The 22,408-nt window shown below is 39.2% G+C and overlaps 1 protein-coding gene across 1 annotated transcript in view; it reads left to right on the forward strand.

Moving 5' to 3' along the window:
* PCDH15 (protocadherin related 15) overlaps positions 1–22,408 on the forward strand; it is a 1,798,632-nt gene that overhangs the window by 1,496,500 nt on the left and 279,724 nt on the right. The window contains exon 21 of the mRNA XM_045164127.1: positions 1,520–1,648. Within this exon, the coding sequence (XP_045020062.1) occupies positions 1,520–1,648 (129 nt within the window). The remainder of the gene's footprint in view (positions 1–1,519; positions 1,649–22,408) is intronic.

A 22,408-nucleotide genomic window follows, 5' to 3' on the forward strand; every position in this document is an offset into this window, starting at 1 on the left:
TCTCTGGTTCCTCTGCCTTTTCTAAATCCAGGTTGAACATCTGGAAGTTCTCAGTTTACAAATTGTTGAGGTCTAGCTTGGAGAGTTTGGGTATTTCTTTGTTAGGGTGTGAAATGAGTGCAATTGTGTGTTAGTTTGCACATTTTTTGACATTGTCTTTCTTTGAGATTGGAATGAAAACTGACTTTTTCTAGTTTGTGGCCACTGCTGAGTTTTCCAAATTTGCTGGCATGTTGAATGCAGCACTTCAACAGCATCATCTTTTAGGACTTGACATTTCTCAGCTTGAATTCCATCACCTCCACTAACTTGGTTCATAGGGATGCTTCCCAAGGCCCACTTGACTTCGCAGTCCAAGATATCTGGTTTTAGGTGAGTTATCACACCATAGTCATTATCTGGGTCTTAGTAGTTAGGAAATCCAGTTTTTTGACATCCATAGTCCCATGACCACTGCAAAATTTCTTCAGATTCACTTCCTTTAAGTCATTTCTTTATGTTCAGCTCTCTAGTCTTTCACCCCACCTTACTTAAACAGATTAGGATATTTTTTTTTGTATTTTATAAAAAGGAATGTAAATAATTCACCCATGATAGTTTCATCCTGCTTTTTCCTCCTACTTATTATTTGCCTGTTATGGGTTTTTCATTTTCCAGACTAGCATCCTTGCTTTGTCTGATTTTGGTCTCAGCCTTCTGTGATCTTGCCCACCATGTGACAGAGATGGGTGGAGGTCATAAACTATACTCAGGCTTTGATTAGAAAAAGCAGTTTCCATTTGCATCAGGTATGAAGATGTTCCTCGATTATGCAAAAGTCATTGACCTAAATTATATTCTCAGGTTGCATCAGGCCAGGGATTTCACCTTTTAGCCAGGAAGTACATACCACTGGTAGGGTTGCCCACTTACCATTTCCTTAGGCTGTATAACCATAAGGTTTTTTTTTTTTTTTTTTTTAATTAGCAGTGTATGATACTCAGACTTTTGGTTTAGATGTGTATCTAGAAAATTACTAATGTAGTATTTTCTGGTAGTATTTCCTTACCTGAAAATACCCATTTGGTATACCATGTTATCTTATAAAGTACTAGTTATATTTTTGAACAGTGCAACATGTACATGGTAAAAACTCCAGAAATGTTACATTTCAGAGAAAAAAGAGGTGCATGTGTATATAAATAAAAGCTTACCATCCATAAAATGTGAACAAGATAAAGGTAAAAGCACTTTCTGAAAGTAAGCCTCCAGGAAATACTTGACATTTTCAAGAAGATGCTTGCCCTTTAATGTCATCATTTGTTTTCCCCATCTGACTTTCATTTATTTATTTATTTTTGAGGTGTTTGAAGATTGCGAGCTTCCTTTTTTTTCCTTGTCTTTTTTTGGAAAGCTAAGGAATAGGAATGGTAATGAAATGCTTTTCAGATAGACAGATGCCCAGATAACCAATTAACTGACATCAAAATAAAAATAACTCCTCTCACATTTAATCACTTTTTTTTTTTTTTTCTTTAAGACCTCAACTGCCACAGTAAACGTGGTGGTGACAGATGTCAATGACAACGCACCAGTCTTTGATCCCTATCTGCCCAGAAACCTGTCAGTGGTAGAAGAAGAAGCCAATGCCTTTGTGGGTCAAGTAAGGGTAAGTGGAGTATGTATATATATCTTAAATGTATTATTTATAAGTGAGTAAATGTTTTACACTTTAATTTGAAAAGAGATTCAACTAATGCCAGGTGTTAAAAGATGGACATCAGAATTATTTGAAAGCAATCAGTAAAATCACTTGGGTATAAGGCAAGATGGTAATAAAGTGCATTCATCTTTGATCACTGTGCTGGATAACTTTCAAGCCTTTTTTTTTTTTAATTAATCATATTGTGTGCATTTCCGTTTAAGTTTTTAAGTTTGTTGATTTATATTTTATGACCATTGTGTAATTTAAACATTGATTTATTTGAGAGTATTATTTTCTTATTTAATATATATTTTTATTTTCTGAAGTTACAAGAATTTTTAGAGAAGCATGTAGTTATCCACAGGCTTCCCAGGTGGCGCTAGTAGTACCAGTAAGTATAAATTTGGAATTGCACACCCAGAACACAAGTGTTTAAATGTAAAGTCATTTGCTTGTGTAAACATATTTTTAGCATCTCCTGTGTACCTTATGGGTTTCCCTGGTGGCTCAGTGGTAAAGAATCCACCTGCCAATGCAGGAGATTCAGGTTCAATCCCTCCTCCTTGAAGATAATCTGGAGAAGGAAATGGCAACCCACTCAAGTATTCTTGTCTGGAAAAATCTCATGGACAGAGGTGCCTGGCAGGCTACAGTCCATAGGGTTGCAAAAGAGTTAGACACGACTTAATGACTAAATAACAAGTGTACCTTATATTTCAGACGCATTCCTGTCCAGTGTACTCAACACTCATTCCTAGACATGTTCTCTTAATTTCTAACTGGAAATATTAGCGAGTTTTTGTTACCCTTTTGGTGAATAATCCTGTTTTTCTTAAATCAGAGACAATGGTTTTTTCAGTTAGGGCATGCCTGGTCTTGAACATACTGGTTTAGAAACCAAAAGATGAAGAAAAATTTTGAAGGAACATACATGTATTTTGGAGTGTTGATCTCAGATAAGGCATCTATGTGGTCTCTGTACAAAAAAACAATACACCTTCTTTCCCAAGTTCAGGTTTTAGGATCCTACCTCTTTCCTCTCAGACCCTGGAGTTTTAAAAAAGAGATTTGCTTGTGCTTTGCAGTAAATATCCGCAGTTCAACTACTATTGCAGTCAAATAAAAGATCCATTTTTCAATCCAATCTCCTCTCTAACTTTGAAAAAGGAAAGTGTCTTTAAATACTGTCATGGAGAACTTCTTATTTAGGCTTGGGCTCATCACTTCTTTTTCTGAGAGCACTGACAATACTTGCAAGAACCATCAACTCAATAGTCATTGTCATTGTGAGTGTCACTATGGTTCTCAAAGCCTGGAGAAATTGATGAGAGGCATGTATCCCCTTACACCTTGCTACTTCACCATGTGGCCAACAAGCCATTCAACTCCAGAATCCCACACGATACTTCTGGTATGAAATGTTTTACTGTGGATTCTATAAGGAAAAGAAAAAAAACAAAAAAACAAAAACCTAGAGACAAAGTTTCAGGTATAAATAGTTTCTTTCTGAGACCTTAAAGTAATACTAGTAGGGAAGTGAGGAAGTGGAAGTGATGCAGAGAAAAGAAGGAAGCCAATAAAGGAATTGCAGTTCAGTTCAGTTGCTCAGTCCTGTCTGACTCTTTGTGACCCCATGAATTGCAGCAAGCCAGGCCTTCCTGTCCATAACCAGCTCCCAGAGTTCACCCAAACTCATGTCCATTGAGTCGGTGATGCCATCCAGCCATCTTATCCTCTGCCGTCCCCTTCTCCTCCTGCCCCCAATCCCTCCCAGCATCAGTCTTTTCCAACGAGTCAACTCTTCTCATGAGGTGGCCAAAGTACTGGAGTTTCAGCTTTAGCATCAGTCCTTCCAAAGAACACCCAGGACTAATCTCCTTTAGAATGGACTGGTTGGATCTCCTTGCAGTCCAAGGGACTCTCAAGAGACTTCTCCAACACCACAGTTCAAAAGCATCAATTTTTCGGCACTCAGCTTTCTTCACAGTCCAACTCTCACATCCATACATGACCACTGGAAAAAACATAGCCTTGACTAGACAGTTAATCAGCTACAATTAAGAGAACTAGAACTTAATCCACAGGGAAAATTCTGGGAAATGACACAAAACACATTCCCCAGAATTACTGATCCTGAGAGTGATGAGACTGGTAATTTCATACACTAAAACCTGAGAGTTCTTGGTCAGTGATGCTGTGGATGGTGGCATATTTTCTGCACTTCCTGCCTCCAAGCAACCAGTTCTCTGCAACTCTGATATAAGGCCGTTCAGTGAGACTGAAGTTACTATCAGAGGGTAGTTGACCAGACTGAATACTTACTCTGAGGAACATGTGTGGGCCATTGACAGCTTCTGTTAAACCAATCAAACAAAAGGACTAAATCTATGAGGGGCATGTGCTGAAAACAGAGAAAGAGAGTGGTGTTGAAGCTGACTCATGAAGGATGCATACTGGTGAGAAGGCAATTGGGAGGGGATAGGGGTTTCCTTTCAAAAGAAAGGTGACAGAATGGATAATGTTATAATTATATTAAGTAAATTATGTCATATCATAAATGTTTCTCTATGCCATATAGGTGCTGAGGGAACCTCTAGAGGGTCTGGGATGGGGCACCACTAGATTATTATGTTATAATGATTACTCCTGAGTAGATTGTAATAGGAGATGATAAATCCAGAAAGCTGACTTGGAAGGCAAATATAATAATCCAGACATTGAAGCTTGAACTAATATAATAGTCTAATCATAATGAAAATTAAATTGCAGTTGTCAGTCTAGGATGCCACTTTGAAAACAACCGAACAAATTTTTGATTATATTTAGCAAGTATTCAGATAAAATAAACAGATATTAGAAATTTAGGAAAATTATCTTTCCATTTCTTTTAATTTAATTAGCATTGGAGAGCTAAGTAAAGCCTGTAGGGAATAACACACATGAGCCCACAGCTCATAACACATACATAGACATTAGCATGCTGATTGATTTTTAATTTAAATTTTTTGTTTCTTTTAACTTTTCTTGCCACTTTTCCTAGGGATTCTTCATCTTGAAAGAATTGTAGCATTAATTTTTCTTTATTATCTTTTAGTTCTTAAACTTGATAAGAAATGATCTCTATAACTTTTCAGCATTAAAAATTGAAATATAGACTTCAGCACTCACAATTTGATAAAGCAATATTGTCCTGATTTTTAGGCAATAGCATGTTTTCATAAAGACTAAAATGAGTTTGAAAGTACAAAGGAGAAGGAAGACACCCAAAGAAGGTGCATCCAACTGATTCAGCACAGTTCCAGAGAAGTTGTAATGTTCAAAAAATGGAATTTTGATGTCTTGTAATGGTCTCCTGTTTTTACCTAATGATAATTATATAATACATTAATTTCATTAAATGGCTCAAGTTGTTATTTTTGTTGTTGTTCAATTGCTCAGTCATGTTTGACTCTTGGCATCCCCATCGACTGTAGAATGCCAGGCTTCTCTGTTCTTCACCAACTCCCGAAGCTTGCTCAAACTCATGTCCATTGAGTCAGTGATGCCACACAACCATCTCATTCTCTGTCATCCCCTCCTCCTCCAGCCTTCAATCTTCAGCTCTTTGCATAGGTGATCAAAGTATTGGAGCTTCAGCTTTAGCATCAGTCCTTCTAATGAATATTCAGGATTGATTTCCTTTAGAATTGACTGGTTTGATCTCCTTGCAGTGCAAGGGTCTCTCAAGAGTCTTCTCTAACACCAGATCTCAAAAGCATTGATTCTTTGGTGTTCAGACTTCTTTATGGCTTAACTCTCACATCCATACATGACTACTGGAAAAACCATAGCTTTGACTAGATGGACCTTTGTTGGCAAAGTAGTCTCTGCTTTTTAATATGATGTCTGGGTTTGTCATATAGTGTTTCTTTCAAGGAGCAGGTGTCTTTTAATTCCATGGCTGCAGTCACCATCTGCGGTGATTTTGGAGCCCAAGAAAATAAAGTCTGTCACTGTTTGCATTGTTTCCCCATCTATTTGCCATGAGGTGATGGGACCGATTGCCATGGTCTTTGTTTTTTAAATGTTGAGTTTTAAGCCAGCTTTTTCACTCTCCTCTTTCACTTTCATTAAGAGGCTCTTTAGTTACTCTTCACTTTCTGTCATAAAAGTGGTGTCATCTGCATATCTGAGGTTATTGATGTTTCTCCTGGCAATCTTGTTTCCAGCTTATGCTCCATCCAGCCCAGCATTTCACATGATGTACTCTGCATAGAATTTAAATAAGCAGGGTAACAATATACTTATATAGCCTTGATATACTCCTTTCACAATTTTAAACCCGTCTATTGTTACATGTCGGGTTCTAACTGTTGCTTCTTGACTTGCATACAGGTTTCACAGGACGCAGATAAGGGGGTCTGGTTACCATCTCTTTAAGAATTTTCCACAGTCTCTTGTGATTCACAGAATAAAAAATTTTAGCATAGTCAAGGAACCAGAAGTAGATGCTTTTCTGGAATCCTCTTGCTTTTTCTATGATCCAACAGATGCTGGAAATTTGATCTCTGATTCCTCTGCCTTTTCTAAATCCAGCTTGAAAATCTGGAATTTCTCAGTTCATATACTGTTGAAGCCTGGCTGGGAAAATTTTGAGTATTATTTTGCTAACATGTGAAATGAGTTCAGTTGTTCTATAGTTTGAGCATTCTTTGGCATTGCCCTGTTTTGGGATTGGAATGAAAATTGACATTTTCCAGTCTTGTGGTCACTGCTGAGTTTTCCAAATTTGCTGGCATATGGCGTGCAGCACTTTCACAGCATCATCTTTTTGGATTTGAAATAACTCAGCTAAAATTCCATCACCTCCATTAGCTTTGTTGGTAGTGATGCTTCCAAAGGCCCATTTGACTTCATACTTCCAGATGTCTGGCTCTAAGTAAGTCCCACCATCATGGTCGATGGTGCTGGTTTACTCACTAATTCATGTCTGACTCTTGCAACCCCATGGACTTTAGCCTGCCAGGCTCCTCAGTCCATGGGATTCTCCAGGCAAGAATAATGCTGTGGGTTGCCATTTCCTTCTCCAGGGGATCTTCCTGACCTAGGAATAGAACCCAGTGTCCTGCGTTGCAGGCAGAATATTTACCGACTGAGTTGCAAGGGAAGCCCCCATATGGTTATCTGGGTCATTAACATCTTTTTTGTGTAGTTCTGTGTATTCTTGCCACCTCTTCTTAATACCTTTCACTTCTGGTTAGGTCCATCCTGTTTCTGTCCTTTATTGTCCCATCTTTGCATGAAGTATTCCCTTGGTATCTCTAATTTTCTTGAAGAGATCTCTAGTCTTTCCCATCTCTAGTTTTTCATAGAATGGGAAAATTTCTTTGCATTGTTCATTTAGGAACCCTTTCTTATCTCTCTTTGATATTCTTTGGAGTTCTGCATTCAGATGGGTATATCTTTTCTTTTCTCCTTTGCCTTTTGCTTCTCTCCTTTTCTCAGCTATTTGTAAGATTTCTTCAGACAACCATTTTGCCTTTTTTTATTTCTTTTTCTTGGAGATTGCTCACCACCTCCTATACAATATCATGAACCTACATCCATAGTTCTTCAGGCACTCTATCAGATCTAATCCCTCCTGTATAAAATTTAACTTTATCTGCTATTCAAAATTATTAAGATGCACTAAGACCCAAAATATGTATGCTTAGTTATATTCAATTTGAGTTACCAACTTTGAATTTTTGTTCTAATATTTTGTGAGTTGCTCAGTTGAGTCCTACACTTTGTGACCCCATGAATTGTAGCCAGCCAGGCTCCTCTGTCCATGGAATTCAACAGGCAAGCTTACTGGAGTGGTAGTCATTCCCTTCTCCAGGGGATCTTCCTGACCCAAGGATCTAACCCTGCAATGTAGACAGATTCTTTACCATCTGAGCCACCAGAGAAGCCCTAATGTTTTCGTATGTATGAATAATTCAATGAAGGAACTTTTTCTTTATTAAGGTAGTATTGTAGTATCAAACTTAATTTAGTTGGTAATACTTCTGAAGCAATATTTATGGATTACACAGAGCAAAAGTTTCATCAGAGTATTAAAAATACACTTAAAAAATTGAAGTATAGTTGATTTATAAAGTTGTGCTAGTTTCAATTGTGCAGCAAAGTGATTCAGTTATACATATATACACATTTTTTTCCCAGATTGTTTGTAATGGGGCAGAATGTGCTCTCAGCTATTAGTCCATGACTATCAGCATGTGATGCTTAGCGTGGAATCTTTAGTGCAAATTAAAGGTCCTGCTCAGCTCTGTCGGCCTGGCAGTGGTCCTGGGGCAGAGTGTGGTGAAAGGCAAATCATAGCTTTCTCCCTGGGGTCCTCTGGCCACGGGGCTGCCAGGTGAGCTGGGAGTATGGGAACAGACTGAGGGCTGTGTCCTGCAGAACTCCAGAGCCATGGCCATGGCCACCCAGTGGCCAGATTCTGGCCTTGAAGCAGCAGTGAACCTCTCTCCCATCCCCACCGCTGTGACCTAATGTTGACAGTGGTCACCATGGGTCACAGTCCATGGAGGCCTCAGCAACTGGAGATTACGGGCACTTCCATCAAGGTAGCAACTTCACCCGGTGTCAATCCATTCAAGTTTCAAAAACTGGTACAGCTTAGATCAGTTGTCATCTCTACGAGGTGGTCAGAGGTCAGGGTTAGGTAATATTTTTCCTTATAGGTTATTGCAAAATATTGAATATAGTTCCCTGTGCTATATGCTGCTCCTGCTGCTAAGTCGCTTCAGTTGTGTCCGAGTTTGTGCGACCCCATAGACAGCAGCCCACCAGGCTCCCCCATCCCTGGGATTCTCCAGGCAAGAACACTGGAGTGTGTTGCCATTTCCTTCTCCAATGCATGAAAGTGAAAAGTGAAAGTGAAGTTGCTCAGTCATGCCCGACTCTTAGCGGCCCCAAGTACTGCAGCCTACCAGGCTCTTCCATCCATGGGAGTTTCCAGGCAAGAGTACTGGAGTGGGTTGCCATGTGCTATATAGTAGACCCTTATTGGTTATCTATTTTATATATAGTAATATGTGCATGTTAATCCCATATTCCTAATTTATCCTCTTACCTTTCCTCTTTGGAAACCATATTTTATTTCTTTTAGGTAAATAAGTGCATTTGTATCATTTCTTTTTTTTTAGATCCCATCTATAAGTGATACCATATTTGTCTTTCTCTGTCTGCCTTACTTCACTTAATGTGATGAACTCTAGGTCCATCCATGTTGCTGCAAATGCATTATTTCACTGTTTTTTATGACTGAGTAATCGTCTGGCTAAGATTATTTTTTTTTAATGTAGAACTTACTATACACAGATGGAATTCACCACGCTTAAACTTGAGAATCTTTTCCATATTCTCAAATGCATTTGGTAGCAGTAAAGATGTGGCAAAATGTATGTAGATTAAAAGTGTTGTTATTCACTCAGTCATGTTTGATTCTTTGTGACCACATGGACTGTAGCCTATCAGGCTCCTCTGTCCATGGAATTCTCCAGACAAGAATACTGGAGTGGGTAGCCATTCCCTTCTCAAGGGGAATCTTCTTAACCCAGGGATCAAACCTGGGTCTCCTACATTGCAGGCAGATTCTTTACTAAGCTGCACAATAAGATTAGACTATGTGTCTCTATGTGAAATGTCAAATGTGCCATACAGATTATTTATTCAAAGAAATGAAAAACACCACAAAGGACTTAGGGGATTCTGTCAGGATTCATGGGAATCATCTGCATTCATGTATCATGTGCAGTAATTTAACAAATTAGTAAGATTCTAAAAAGTAAATAAATATACCGTGTAGATGTGATACAAGACAGAATTGAGCTGAGGAGGCAATTTGAGAATAAGTCAATCGTCTTTCAATAACAGAAGATTTTATTAGAGGAATTCCAGAAAATCGGTTAGCACATGTTGAGTCCAGGTGAGGAAAATCAGGAAATCCTAATTAAACAGCCACTGATAAAAAGACTTTACTTGTCAGTGTAATGTTTTGCTTAGTACCCTTTGTAATATTTCAGTGGAGATAGAATCTAGATCTGTAGCTATGATCTGATTCTGGACCACAAGCATGCCAGCAAGTCATCTTCAGAGTGGTGCTGAGATATAAGAGGCCTCATACCAGCTCCTGAAGAAGTCTCAGTTGATCCCAAATCCTTGGCTGGACAGATAGCCAGCAGAAGATAAGAGAGAGAGAGATTATGCAACAGAGAAGAAATATTAAAAATATGTTTGTATGTATTTTGGAGAAAGATATGGCAATCCACTCCAGTGTTCTTGCCTGGGAAATCCCATGACCAGAGGAGCCTAGCAGGCTACAGTCCATGGGGTTTCAAAGAGTCAAACAGCTTAGTGACTGAACACGCATGTATCATGTATTTCAGTTCAGTTCAGTCACTCAGTCATGTGCTACTCTTTGCGACCCCATGAATCGCAGCATGCCAGGCCTCCCTGTCCATCACCAACTCCGGGAATTCACCCAGACTCACGTCCATCAAGTCCTTGATATCATCCAGCCATCTCATCCTCTGTTGTCCCCTTCACCTCCTGCACCCAATCCCTTCCAGCATCAGAGTCTTTTCCAATGAGTCAACTCTTTCCATGAAGTGGCCAAACTACTGGAGTTTCAGCTTTAGCATCATTCCTTCCAAAGAAATCCCAGGGCTGATCTCCTTCAGAATGGACTGGTTGGCTCTCCTTGCAGTCCAAGGGACTCTCAAGAGTCTTCTCCAACACCACAGTTCAAAAGCATCAATTCTTCAGCACTCAGCCTTCTTCACAGTCCAACTCTCACATCCATACATGACCACAGGAAAAACCATAGCCTTGACTAGACGAACCTTTGTTGGCAAAGTAATGTCTCTGCTTTTGAATACGCTGTCTAGGTTGGTCATAACTTTCCTTCCAAGGAGTAAGCGTCTTTTAATTTCATGGCTGCAGTCACCATCTGCAGTGATTTTGGAGCCCCAAAAAATGAAGTCTGACAATGTTTCCACTGTTTCCCCATCTATTTCCCATGAAGTGGTAGGACCGGATGCCATGATCTTTGTTTTCTGAATGTTGAGCTTTAAGCCAACTTTTTCACTCTCCACTTTCACTTTCATCAAGAGGCTTCTGAGTTCCTCTTCACTTTCTGCCATAAGGGTGGTGTCATCTACATATCTGAGGTTATTGATATTTCTCCCGGCAATCTTGATTCCAGCTTGTGCTTCTTCCGGTCCAGCGTTTCTCATGATGTACTCTGCATATAAGTTAAATAAGCAGGGTGACAATATACAGCCTTGACGTACTCCTTTTCCTATTTGGAACCAGTCTGTTGTTCCGTGTCCAGTTCTAACTGTTGCTTCCTGACCTGCATATAGGTTTTTCAAGAGGCAGGTCAGGTGGTCTGGTATTCCCATCTCTTTCAGAATTTTCCACAGTTTATTGTAATCCACACAGTCAAAGGCTTTGGCGTAATCAATAAAGCAGAAGTAGATATTTTCCTGGAACTGTTTTGCTTTTTTGATGATCCAGCAGATGTTGGCAATTTGATCTCTGGTTCCTCTGCCTTTTCTAAAACCAGCTTGAACATCTGGAAGTTCATGGTTCACATATTGCTGAAGCCTGGCTTGGAGAATTTTGAGCATTACTTTACTAGCCTGTGAGATGAGTGCAATTGTGCTGCAGTTTGAGCATTCTTTGGCATTGCCTTTCTTTGGGATTGGAATGAAAACTGACCTTTTCCAGTCCTGTGGCCACTGCTGAGTTTTCCAAATTTGCTGGCATATTGAGTGCAGCACTTTCTCAGCATCATCTTTCAGGATTTGAAATAGCTCAACTGGAATTCTATCACCTCCACTAGCTTTGTTCATAGTGATGCTTTCTAAGGCACACTTGACTTCACATTCCAGGATGTCTGGCTCTAGGTCAGTGATCACACCATCGTGATTAACTGGGTCGTGAAGATCTTTTTTGTACAGTTCTTCTGTGTATTCTTGCCATCTCTTCTTAATATCTTCTGCTTCTGTTAGGTCCATACCATTTCTGTCCTTTATTGTGCCCATCTTTGCATGAAATGTTCCCTTGGTATCTCTAATTTTCTTGAAGAGATCTCTAGTGTTTCCCATTTAAATAGTGTAAATGTGTATGTGCTTAATCACTCAGTCATGTCCGACTCTTTGTGACCCTATGGACTGTAGCCCACCAGGCTCCTCTGTCCATGGGGATTCTCCAGGCAAGAATACTGGAGTGGGTTGCCATGCCCTCCTCCAGGGGATCTTCCCAACACATGGATCAAACATGGGTCTCCCGCATTGCAGGTGGATTCTTTACCCTCTGAGCCACCAGGGAAGCTCAAATAGGGTAAATACTTGAGGGTAAAGCTGGATCTGTGGTTGGGATTAAGTCATTTAAACAAGTTTGGTAAACTGCTTGCGTGTATTGACCAAATCCTATTTATTCTTAAAATGGAAGGATCTAACATGTAAGATGGAGAAGGCAATGGCACCCCACTCAAGTACTCTTGCCTGGAAAATCCCATGGATGGAGGAGCCTGGTAGGTTGCAGTCCACGGGGTCGCGAAGAGTCGGACAGGACTGAGCGACTTCGCTTTCACTTTTCACTTTCATGCATTGGAGAAGGAAATGGCAACCCACTCCAGTGTTCTTGCCTGGAGAACCCCAGGGACGGGGGAGCCTGGTGGGCTGCTGTCTATGGGGTCGCATAGAGTCGGACACGACTGAAGCGACTTAGCAGCAGTAGCAGCAGCAACATGTAAGAATCAGGCAAATGAGCTTGGTCCCATTATGAACCCTGGGTCTTAGGAAGTAGGAGATCATGATACTTATACCTTCTGATAAACTCTAGCTTATCAAGGGAAAATGAGAGTGTATTTTCACTTAGAAATACTTGGCTGCTGTCGGTGCTTCAACACATCACTCTGTGTGCATATTTTGGGTCACTGGAGACTGAGGGGATGGCACCTGAAATAAATTTTGGAGCTCATATCAAAGATGTCTAGCCTTCATGATAGCATCTCACTGAGTTCTTAGGGGCTAGAATTATTTTTCAGTTCTTCATGTCCATTTTCACAGTAGCCCTGGGCACGCATGCTTGCACAGAGGCAGCAAAGAAGACTTACTTGGAAACAACATTGCCCGTTAAGGTCAAAAAAGCTTCTCAGCATTGTATACAATACAGAGTGTGCCTCTTGCCAGAGAAATTCCAATTAATGCCCTGTAGAAATTCTTATGCTGAACTGACTTCTTTTAGCTCTAAGTAACAGAAATAGAGGTCTGAGTCAACAAAATGTTCTTCCAGTTCTAAAAGAAAAGAGGCTGAATTTATTTAACCTGAAACATAAATGTATTCCTATTGTGAGATTCGCATTCTAAATCTCAGCTGGGATGAAGTGGTAGTGATTCAGTTTCAAACCCTTAAAGCAGTTTTAAAATCATTAGTAAACTGCAGTGTTTAGAAGGGTGGCAATGGTGTCACTTTTAAAAAGAAATTGATCTTTCCTTCAACTATACAATTTAATATTTAACAAAATATATCTGAATCTCAGTGGTCTGCCTTTGATTAATGTATTTGTTGTATCTCTATGTGGTGATCTAAAAGTGAAATGAAGGTGGGGAGCTTTATGGTGTTTTATTTATTTTTTGTAGCTCAGCATGATGTTCAGCAGTGCCTAAAACTATAATACTTCTTTTTTAAGTGGGCCACAAGTGGGGATTTTTATGGGTTCTCTTGTCAAGTCAAACTATATAATGCAAACACTATACTCAGTCAAGTAAAGAAAAGAACCCCACACAGTTTGAAAACTTAATGATGCCCATTTTAATGCTGCTATCTAAAATATTTGTAGTAAAGATATTACTACAAGATATTTTTGAAGCTTGGTGATTTTTCAGGTATTCTATTAGCAGTTCATAAATAGATTAGAAAATGTTATGCATATATTTTTATAATATTTACTTGGAATCTATCCTTTCACCAGTTTTTAGTCTTACTGTCAGCTATTATAATAGATATATTTATGCATGCATACATGTGTGTGTATAAATATTCACAGCTGTATAATACCAGATGCATAATGAATGATATCCATCCTCAACCCCACAGTAACTAACAACCTCCTTATAGCTAAAGGTCATCTTTATCTGAATAACTTCACTGTTGCATTTGAGATGGATCTCGCGTTCTCCTTCATGAGATTTCTGCTACCTGTTTGCTCCTGGTTTTCATGCTTAAGCACATCTGGTTCTTTTTGCCTTTCTTTATCTGTTTCTTCATAAACCTTTTCAAAGTAAATACTGTATTAGTCATTTCCCCCACATATCTCTACTGAGGTATAACAGGTATACACAAAGGGACAGATAATTAATGTATACAATTTGGGGAGTTTGAGTTGGGAAATATACATGTACTCTTGTGTTACCATCACCACAATCAAGGTAGAAAACATAACTATCACCTCCTAAAGAAACTTTGGGTATTGGAGGTGTCTACTCATTTGTTTTAATCCTACATATTTTTCTGAAGGGAAATCCCACTGACACTAAAGCCCACAATTTTAATTACACTTAGATGCTGATATCTTCCACAGTTATATCTTTAACCTCTTCTACTCCTTCAGCCTACCACCTCAAATAAACATTTGCCTGTAAAACAAACCCACTGAGTAACCTGTGGTACCTCAAATTCAACATGTTTAAGATTGAAACCTTATTTTTACCTTCCTCAGTAAGGTTTTCTTCTCCTGAATTCTGTGTTTCAGTTCATTATTCCCAGGCCAAATGGGAGAGACATCGCAGACTTCTCTTTCTTCCTTGCTGTCCGTATCCAGTCAGTCCCCAATCTTGATAATTTTGCATGCTTCAAACAGTTCTCAAAATTTCCCCTCTCTCCAAAACAATCACAATCAGGCTCTCATTATTTGTCATCTGACCTATTGCTACAACCTCTTAGTATGTTATCCGAACAGTAATCGTAAAAACCCTCATAATTATCCTCAGTGTAACTGCTGAGATATCTCTTAACAAGCATTCAGTTCAGTGTTAACAAGCATAGTTCAATAGTGAATGTCCATCGATGCAGGAAAGAAGGCACACGTCCCATTACTGCTCATAGAACTTCACCTCCAAGAATACTGCCCTGCATGTGATCACTGATGTGTGTTCTCAGAACTCTCCCAAGTCTGTTTGCCTCTGCTCATGCCCCTTGCCCTGGTTTCTTTCTTCATTTTTGATTTCTATAGTTCATCCTTGAAAATTCTAAACAACAATAATCTCCTCCATAAAAAGCTTTCTCTAAACTTTCCTATGTCCTAAATGTCTCATATTCATGGTCCATCTTATTTGGTGCATAACTTTTTGGTGGTGCTTACTAAAGGATATTGAATTTTTCCACTTATTTAAATTTCTTGAAAGCAGAGACTGTGTTATATTGATCTTAGAAATCACACTACCCAGCTCAATATTTGGATATTGGAGCACTCTTAGAAGGTGCTAAATTCAACTAGACCTAATCAAATAAAAGGAGAAGGCAATGGCACCCACTCCAGTACTGTTGCCTGGAAAATCCCATGGATGGAGGAGCCCGGTAGGCTGCAGTCCATGGGGTCACTAAGAGTCGGACACGACTGAGCGACTTTGCTTTCACTTTCCACTTTCATGTATTGGAGAAGGAAATGGCAACCCAGTCCAGTGTTCTTGCCTGGAGAATCCCATGGATGGAGAAGCCTGGTAGGCTGCAGTCCATGGGGTCACACAGAGTTGGACACGACTGAAGCAACTTAACAGCAGCAGCAGCAGCAGCAATGGAATAAAATGAGCTGAAAGTATATTTTTCCACTGAGGATTCATGAATGTTATAGAAAGAGAAGTATGATATATGTCACAATCTAAAATACCTATTTGGTTAACCTCACACACATGCCTGCAACTAAATAAGATGTACTGATAAATAGAGAGAAAGCATTGATCTTGGAAATCTGTCTACTTTTAGAATTTCAAAAAGTAAAATAATATGTATAGGGCTGATTTAAAAAGCAGTATTAAAGCAAAGAACAATTGAAACTTATATTTAGTTAGTCAGTTCAGTCACTCAGTCATGTCCAACACTTTACGACCCTATGAACCACAGCACGCCAGGCCTCCCTGTCCATCATCAACCCCCAGAATTCACCCAAACTCATATCCATTGAGTCCGTGATGCCATCCAAGTATCTCATCCTCTATTGTGCCCTTCTCCTGCTGCCCTCAATCTTTTCCAGCATCATGGTCTTTTCCAATGAGTCAGCTCTTCACATCAGGTGGCCAAAGTATTGGAGTTTCAGCTTCAACATCAGTCTTTCCAATGAACACTCAGGACTGATCTCCTTTAGGATGGACTGATTGGATCTCCTTGCAGTCCAAGGGACTCTCAAGTGTCTTCTCCAACACCACAGTTCAAAAACATCAATTCTTCTGCACTCAGCTTTCTTTATAATCCAACTTGCACATCCATACATGACTACTAGAAAAACCATAGCTTGAGAAGATGGACCTTTGTTGACAAAGTAATGTCTCTGCTTTTTAATATGCTGTCTAGGTTGGTCATAACTTTCCTTCCAAGGAGTAAGTGTCTTTTAATTAAATTCATGGCTGCAATCACCATCACAGTGATTTTGGAGCTCAAAAAAAAAAAAATGTCAGCCATTATTTCCACTGTTTCCCCATCTACTTGCCATGAAGTGATGGGACCAGATGCCATGATCTTAGATTTTTGAAAGTTGAGCTTTAAGCCAATTATTTCACTCTTCTCTTTCACTTTCATCAAGAGGCTTTTTAGTTCCTCTTCACTTTCTGCCATAGGGTGGTGTCATCTGCATATCTGAGGTTATTGATATTTCTTCTGGTAACCTTGATTCCAGCATGTGCTTCATCCAGCGTAGCCTTTCAAATAATGTACTGTGCATATAAGTTAAATAAGTAGGGTGACAATACACAGCCTTGACGTACTCCTTTTTCTATTTGGAACCAGTGTGTTGTTCCATGTCCAGTTCTAACTGTTGCTTCCTGACCTGCATACAAATTTCTCAAGAGGCAGGTCAGGTGGTCTGGTATTCCCATCCCTTTCAGAATTTTCCACAGTTTATTGTGATCCACACAGTCAAAGTCTTTGGAATAGTCAATAAAGCAGAAATAAATGTTTTTCTGGAACTCTCTTGCTTTTTCCATGATCCAGCAGATGTTGGTAATTTGATCTCTGGTTCCTCTGCCTTTTCTAAAACCAGCTGGAACCAGATGGAAGTTCATGGTTCATGTATTGCTGAAGCCTGGCTTGGAGAATTTTGAGTATACTAGCATGTGAGATGAGTGCAGTTGTGCAGTAGTTTGAGCATTCTTTGGCATTGCCTTTCTTTGGGATTGGAATGAAAACTGACCTTTTCCAGTTTTGGCCACTGCTGAGTTTTCCAAATTTGCTGACAAATTGAGTGCAACACTTTCACAGCATCATCTTTCAGGATTTGAAATAGCTCAACTGGAATTCTATCACCTCCACTAGCTTTGTTCATAGTGATGCTTTCTAAGGCCCACTTGACTTCACATTCCAGGATGTCTGGCTCTAGGTGAGTGATCACACCATCGTGATTATCTGGGTCATGAAGATCTTTTTTTGTACAGTTCTTCTGTGTATTTTTGCCACCTCTTCTTAATATCTTCTGCTTCTGTTTGGTCAATACCATTTCTTTGCTTTATTGAGCCCATCTTTGCATGAAATATTCCCTTGGTATCTCTAATTTTCTTGAAGAGATATCTAGTCTTTCCCATTCTATTGATTTCCTCTATTTCTTTGCACTGATCACTAAGGGAGGCTTTCTTATCTCTCCTTGCTATTCTTTGGAACTCTGCATTCAAATGGGTATATCATTCCTTTTCTCCTTTGCTTTTCACTTTTCTTCTTTTCACAGCTATTTGTAAGGCCTCCCCAGACAGCCATTTTACTTTTTTGCATTTCTTTTTCTTGGGGATGGTCTTCACCCTGTCTCCTGTACAATGTGACGAATGTCGATCCATAGTTCATCAGGCTCTCTGTCTATCAGATCTAGTCCCTTAAATCTATTTCTCACTTCTACTGTATAACCATAAGAGATTTGATGTAGCTCATGCCTGAATGGTCTAGTGGTTTTCTCCATTTTCTTAAATTTCAGTCTGAATTTAGCAATAAGGAGTTCATGATGTGAGCCACAGTCAGCTCCGGGTCTTGTTTTTGCTGACTGTATAGAATTTCTCCATCTTTGGGCTGCAAAGAATATAATCAATCTGATTCCAGTGTTGACCATCTGGTGATGTCCATGTGTAGAGTCTTCTCTTGTGTTGTTGGAAGAGGGTGTTTGCTATGACTAGTGTGTTCTCTTGGCAAAACTCTATTAGCCTTTGACCTGCTTCATTCTGTACTCCAAGGCCAAATTTGCCTGTTCCTCCAGGTATTTCTTGACTTCCTACTTTTGCATCCCAGTCCCCTATAATGAAAAGGACATCTTTTTGGGGTGTTAGTTCCATAAGGTCTTTTAGGTCTTCATAGAACTGTTCAACTTCAGCGTCTTTAGCATTACTGGTCAGGGCATAGACTTGGATTACCATGATGTTTAATGGTTTGCCTTGGAAACAAACAGAGATCATTCTTTTGTTTTTGAGATTGCATCTAAGTACTGCATTTCAGACTCTTTTGTTGACCATGATGGCTACTCCATTTCTTCTAAGGGATTCCTGCCCACAGTAGTAGATATAATGGTTATCTGAGTTAAATTCACCCATTTCAGTCCATCTTAGTTGGCTGTTTCCTAGAATGTCAACGTTCACTCTTGCCATCTGTTTGACCACTTCCAATTTGCCTTGATTCATGGACCTAATATTCCAGGTTCCTATCCAATATTGCTCTTTACAGCATTGGACCTTGCTTGTATCACCAGTCAAATCCACAGCTGGGTGTTGTTTTTGCTTTGGGTCCATCCCTTCATTCTTTCTGGAGTTATTTCTCCACTGATCTCCAGTAGCATATTGGGCACCTACTGACCTGGGAAGTTCATCTTTCAGTGTCCTATCTTTTGGCCTTTTCATACTGTTCATGCGGTTCTCAAGCCAAGAATACTGAAGTGGTTTGCCATTCCCTTCTCCAGTGGACCACATTCTGTCAGACCTCTCCACAATGCCCCATCTGTCTTTGGTGGCCCCACACATCATGGCTTAGTTTCATTGAGTTAGACAAGCTGTGGTCCGTGTGAGCAGATTAGCTAGTTGTCTGTGATTGTGGTTTCAGTCTCTCTGCCCTCTGATGCCCTGTCTCAGTGCCTACTGTCTTACTTCAGTTTCTCTTGCCTTGACATGGGGTATCTCTTTATGGCTGCTCCAGCAAAGGGCAGCCACTGCTCCATACCTTGGACATGGCAGCGACTGAGAGGAGTTATCCCACCTCCAAGGTCAGGGGCGGTGGCCGAGGGGAGCTACCCCACGTCCAATGTCCAAGGTAAGGAAACTTATATTTAGAAAAGGACAAAGTATTTATCACCTGTGAGACCAGGAAATGATAATGAGGGACATTTCCAGGTATAAGATTACAAGGAGGAAAACTGTAACCAACACATACCCAGCTTGTTGGGTCATATATTTGGAGTTGTGTTTTTCACCTACCCATTTAAAATATATACCTATCTAAATTATTTAATATTTGCCTAAGAAGAAATACCAACTATTTTTTGCTTCACAAACCCTTGCTCTATTCATCTTGCTTTGCCTTTTAATGCTGCATTACTTATTTATGAGATCCAAGCTTATACAAATTACACTTATGTTTTATAGACTGATGAGAATTCATGGCCTATTCACTTTAGTTGGATTTAGTTATCCTTCTCTACAAATGTTATAGCTCACTACAATTACTTGCACTGGCTTTACTGCTTCACTGAGGAAGAAACTTGGCAATCAGTTTTTGGCTTCACAAGAAGGGTTGCAAATGTTTCTGAAGCCTTTTATTAAGACCAAATTATGTCCTTTAAACTTTAAGAAAAAAATCTGTAATATATAGACAGGGATTAAACATGAATGCAAAATTTAATAGATTATTATAGAGTAAATGTAAGTATAACTGCAGCATATAATGCGTTATCAGGAAAGCCCCCTGCATGCTTCTACCTAGCCCTAATTACTTTCCTCCACCAGCAATAAACCACTCTGATGGTTTCTTACTTTCTATTGCAAATTTAGCAACTAAATAAGCATCCAAGTAATATAGTTTACTTTTTCTATTTTTAATGTGTATAAACAGAATGCATGTTATAGTATCTACCTTCTTTCATTCACCTTTGTCTTTTTGAAGATTCAACCACTTTTCTACCTACCTATTCATATACTTTATTTTCTGTGTGTGTCTGTGCCACATGCACTTTCACATTCTACTATTGATGAATGTTTGAGTGTTTTCTAGTTTAAGGCTATTATAATCAATCCTGCTATGATTTTTTTTAAAATATGATTTCTCCTGGTACACAGAGAATGTGTCTGAGTTTCTATATGAGGGTAATTGTTAACTTTATTGAAAATGTGAAGGTTTCAAATCTAGATACTTCTTACCATTTATTGTAGATAAAAAGTAAGTATAGGCCAGTAAAATAAAATTACTACAAAATTGGTTATTTATGAATTGCTTCACTTTTCATTTAATTAAGCTCTTCATTAAACTCTATGGTACAAAACAATTTCTAGATACAGTACTTTTTTTTTTTCTTTTTAGCAGTGAAAACTTTAATGCTGATAGGAGAAACAGAGGAGATAGTGGTAGAGAAATCAAGGTAAAATAGAAATACAGAAAGGTAAGAAAATATCAGTGAGCAGATTCTACTTTGTCCCTTCAAATACGGATTTTTTTATTAATTCAAAAAAAGTAAGAAAGGCTATCTCCTCCCGCCTTGAAACTCTGGATTACTGACATACTTTCCTTTAATTAATGGGACATACATTTGAGTCGAAATATTTATGCCTAAAAAATTTTATATTCAACTTTTGGTATCACTAAAAATTGCAGGTAATCTTGGTCCTGAAGAGACAAAATGTCAATATTAGTGCATTGAAATTATGTCATTCACAGGAAGAACTAATGAATTAACACAGCTCAAGAAGGCAATGTCACCCCACTCCAGTACTCTTGCCTGGAGAATCCCATGGATGGAGGAGCCTGGTAGGCTACAGTCCATGGGGTCGCTAAGAGTCAGACACCACTGAACAACTTCACTTTCACTTTTCACTTTCATGCATTGGAGAAGGAAACGGCAACCCACTCCAGTGTTCTTGCCTGGAGAATCCCAGGGACGGAGGAGCCTGGTGGGCTGCCATCTATGGGGTCCCACAGAGTTGGACACGACTGAAATGACTTAGCATCAGCAGCAGCAACAAAGTTTCATCAGTTATGTAAATATTGTTGACTTTTGTAAGCAAGTTTGCCTTTATGATTTTTCTGTTTGATTGTCACTCAACTGGAAATCACAAATCCCATGAGCTAAAGAATAATTCACAAATGCATAACATCTTCCACAGACTTAATGTGGATCACTTAATATTTTAAATTTTTATTTCAAAGAAATGATGCATGTCAATTCTGGTTGACATGTACACACTGTTTTCTTTAAATAGGTAATCACAAGGACATACAGAAATAAAATTTTCAAAACAGATGGTACAGATAAAAATCTTCAGAGAACATATTCTAAGACAGTAGTACCATGTATTGCTTACTATTTTATTATTTTTTTAATATTTGGCTTACTATTGGCTTTTGAAATAAGAGTAGGTGAGAAGACTGTCTGGGGCCTTGTGAAAATTTATTGAAAATTAAGCAAATGGCAATGAATAAGTTCTAGATAAATTTTTGAGAGAGTATCTCAATTCCACTCAGATCTGTAGGCATTTAGCCATGGTTATAAATCTAGGAAGATATTGATTATAAAATTAAAAAACAGTAGCAGTGTTATTAACTAACATATTGATTGTTTGCTACATGCCAGATACAGTTCCAAGTGCTTTCTGTGTATTAGCTCTTTCAATTGCCACAAAATCTAATATAGTAGGCTCCCCTGATAGCTCAGCTGGTAAAGAATCCACCTGCAATGCAGGAGACCCCAGTTCGATTCCTGGGTCTGGAAGATCCACTGGAGAATGGATAGGCTACCCACTCCAGTATTCTTGGGCTTCCCTGGTGGCTCAGATGGCAAAGAAGCCTCCTGTAATGCAGGAGACCTGGGTGTGATCCCTGGGTTGGGCCGATCCCCTGGAGAAGGGAACAGCTACCCAGTCCAGTATTCTGGCCCAGAGAATTCCATGGACAGGGGAGCCTGGCAGGCTACAGTGCATGGGGTCACAAAGAGCTGGACATGACTAAGCAACTTTCAATTCACTTCCTTTCACTAGTATTTTCTCTACACCTGCAGACTCTAAGAGGTGAGTTACTTTGCCAGGACTGTGTGGCAAGTGGCAGAATCAGTTGCATCAACCTGTGAAATCCTAAAGAACCTGTAATTACTTTCATTGGAAGCAGCCTAAAATTCTGGTTAAGAACACTAGTCTTGCCATTAGACAGTCTCTTGAACTCCAGTTTTACAACTTAGCAACTCTGTGACTTCGGCAAATTATCTAGCCTACTTGAAACTCAGTGTCTTTGTCTACAAAATGGAGA

The sequence above is a fragment of the Bubalus bubalis genome, chromosome 23, assembly GCF_019923935.1.
Source record: "Bubalus bubalis isolate 160015118507 breed Murrah chromosome 23, NDDB_SH_1, whole genome shotgun sequence".
Lineage (NCBI taxonomy): Eukaryota > Metazoa > Chordata > Mammalia > Artiodactyla > Bovidae > Bubalus > Bubalus bubalis.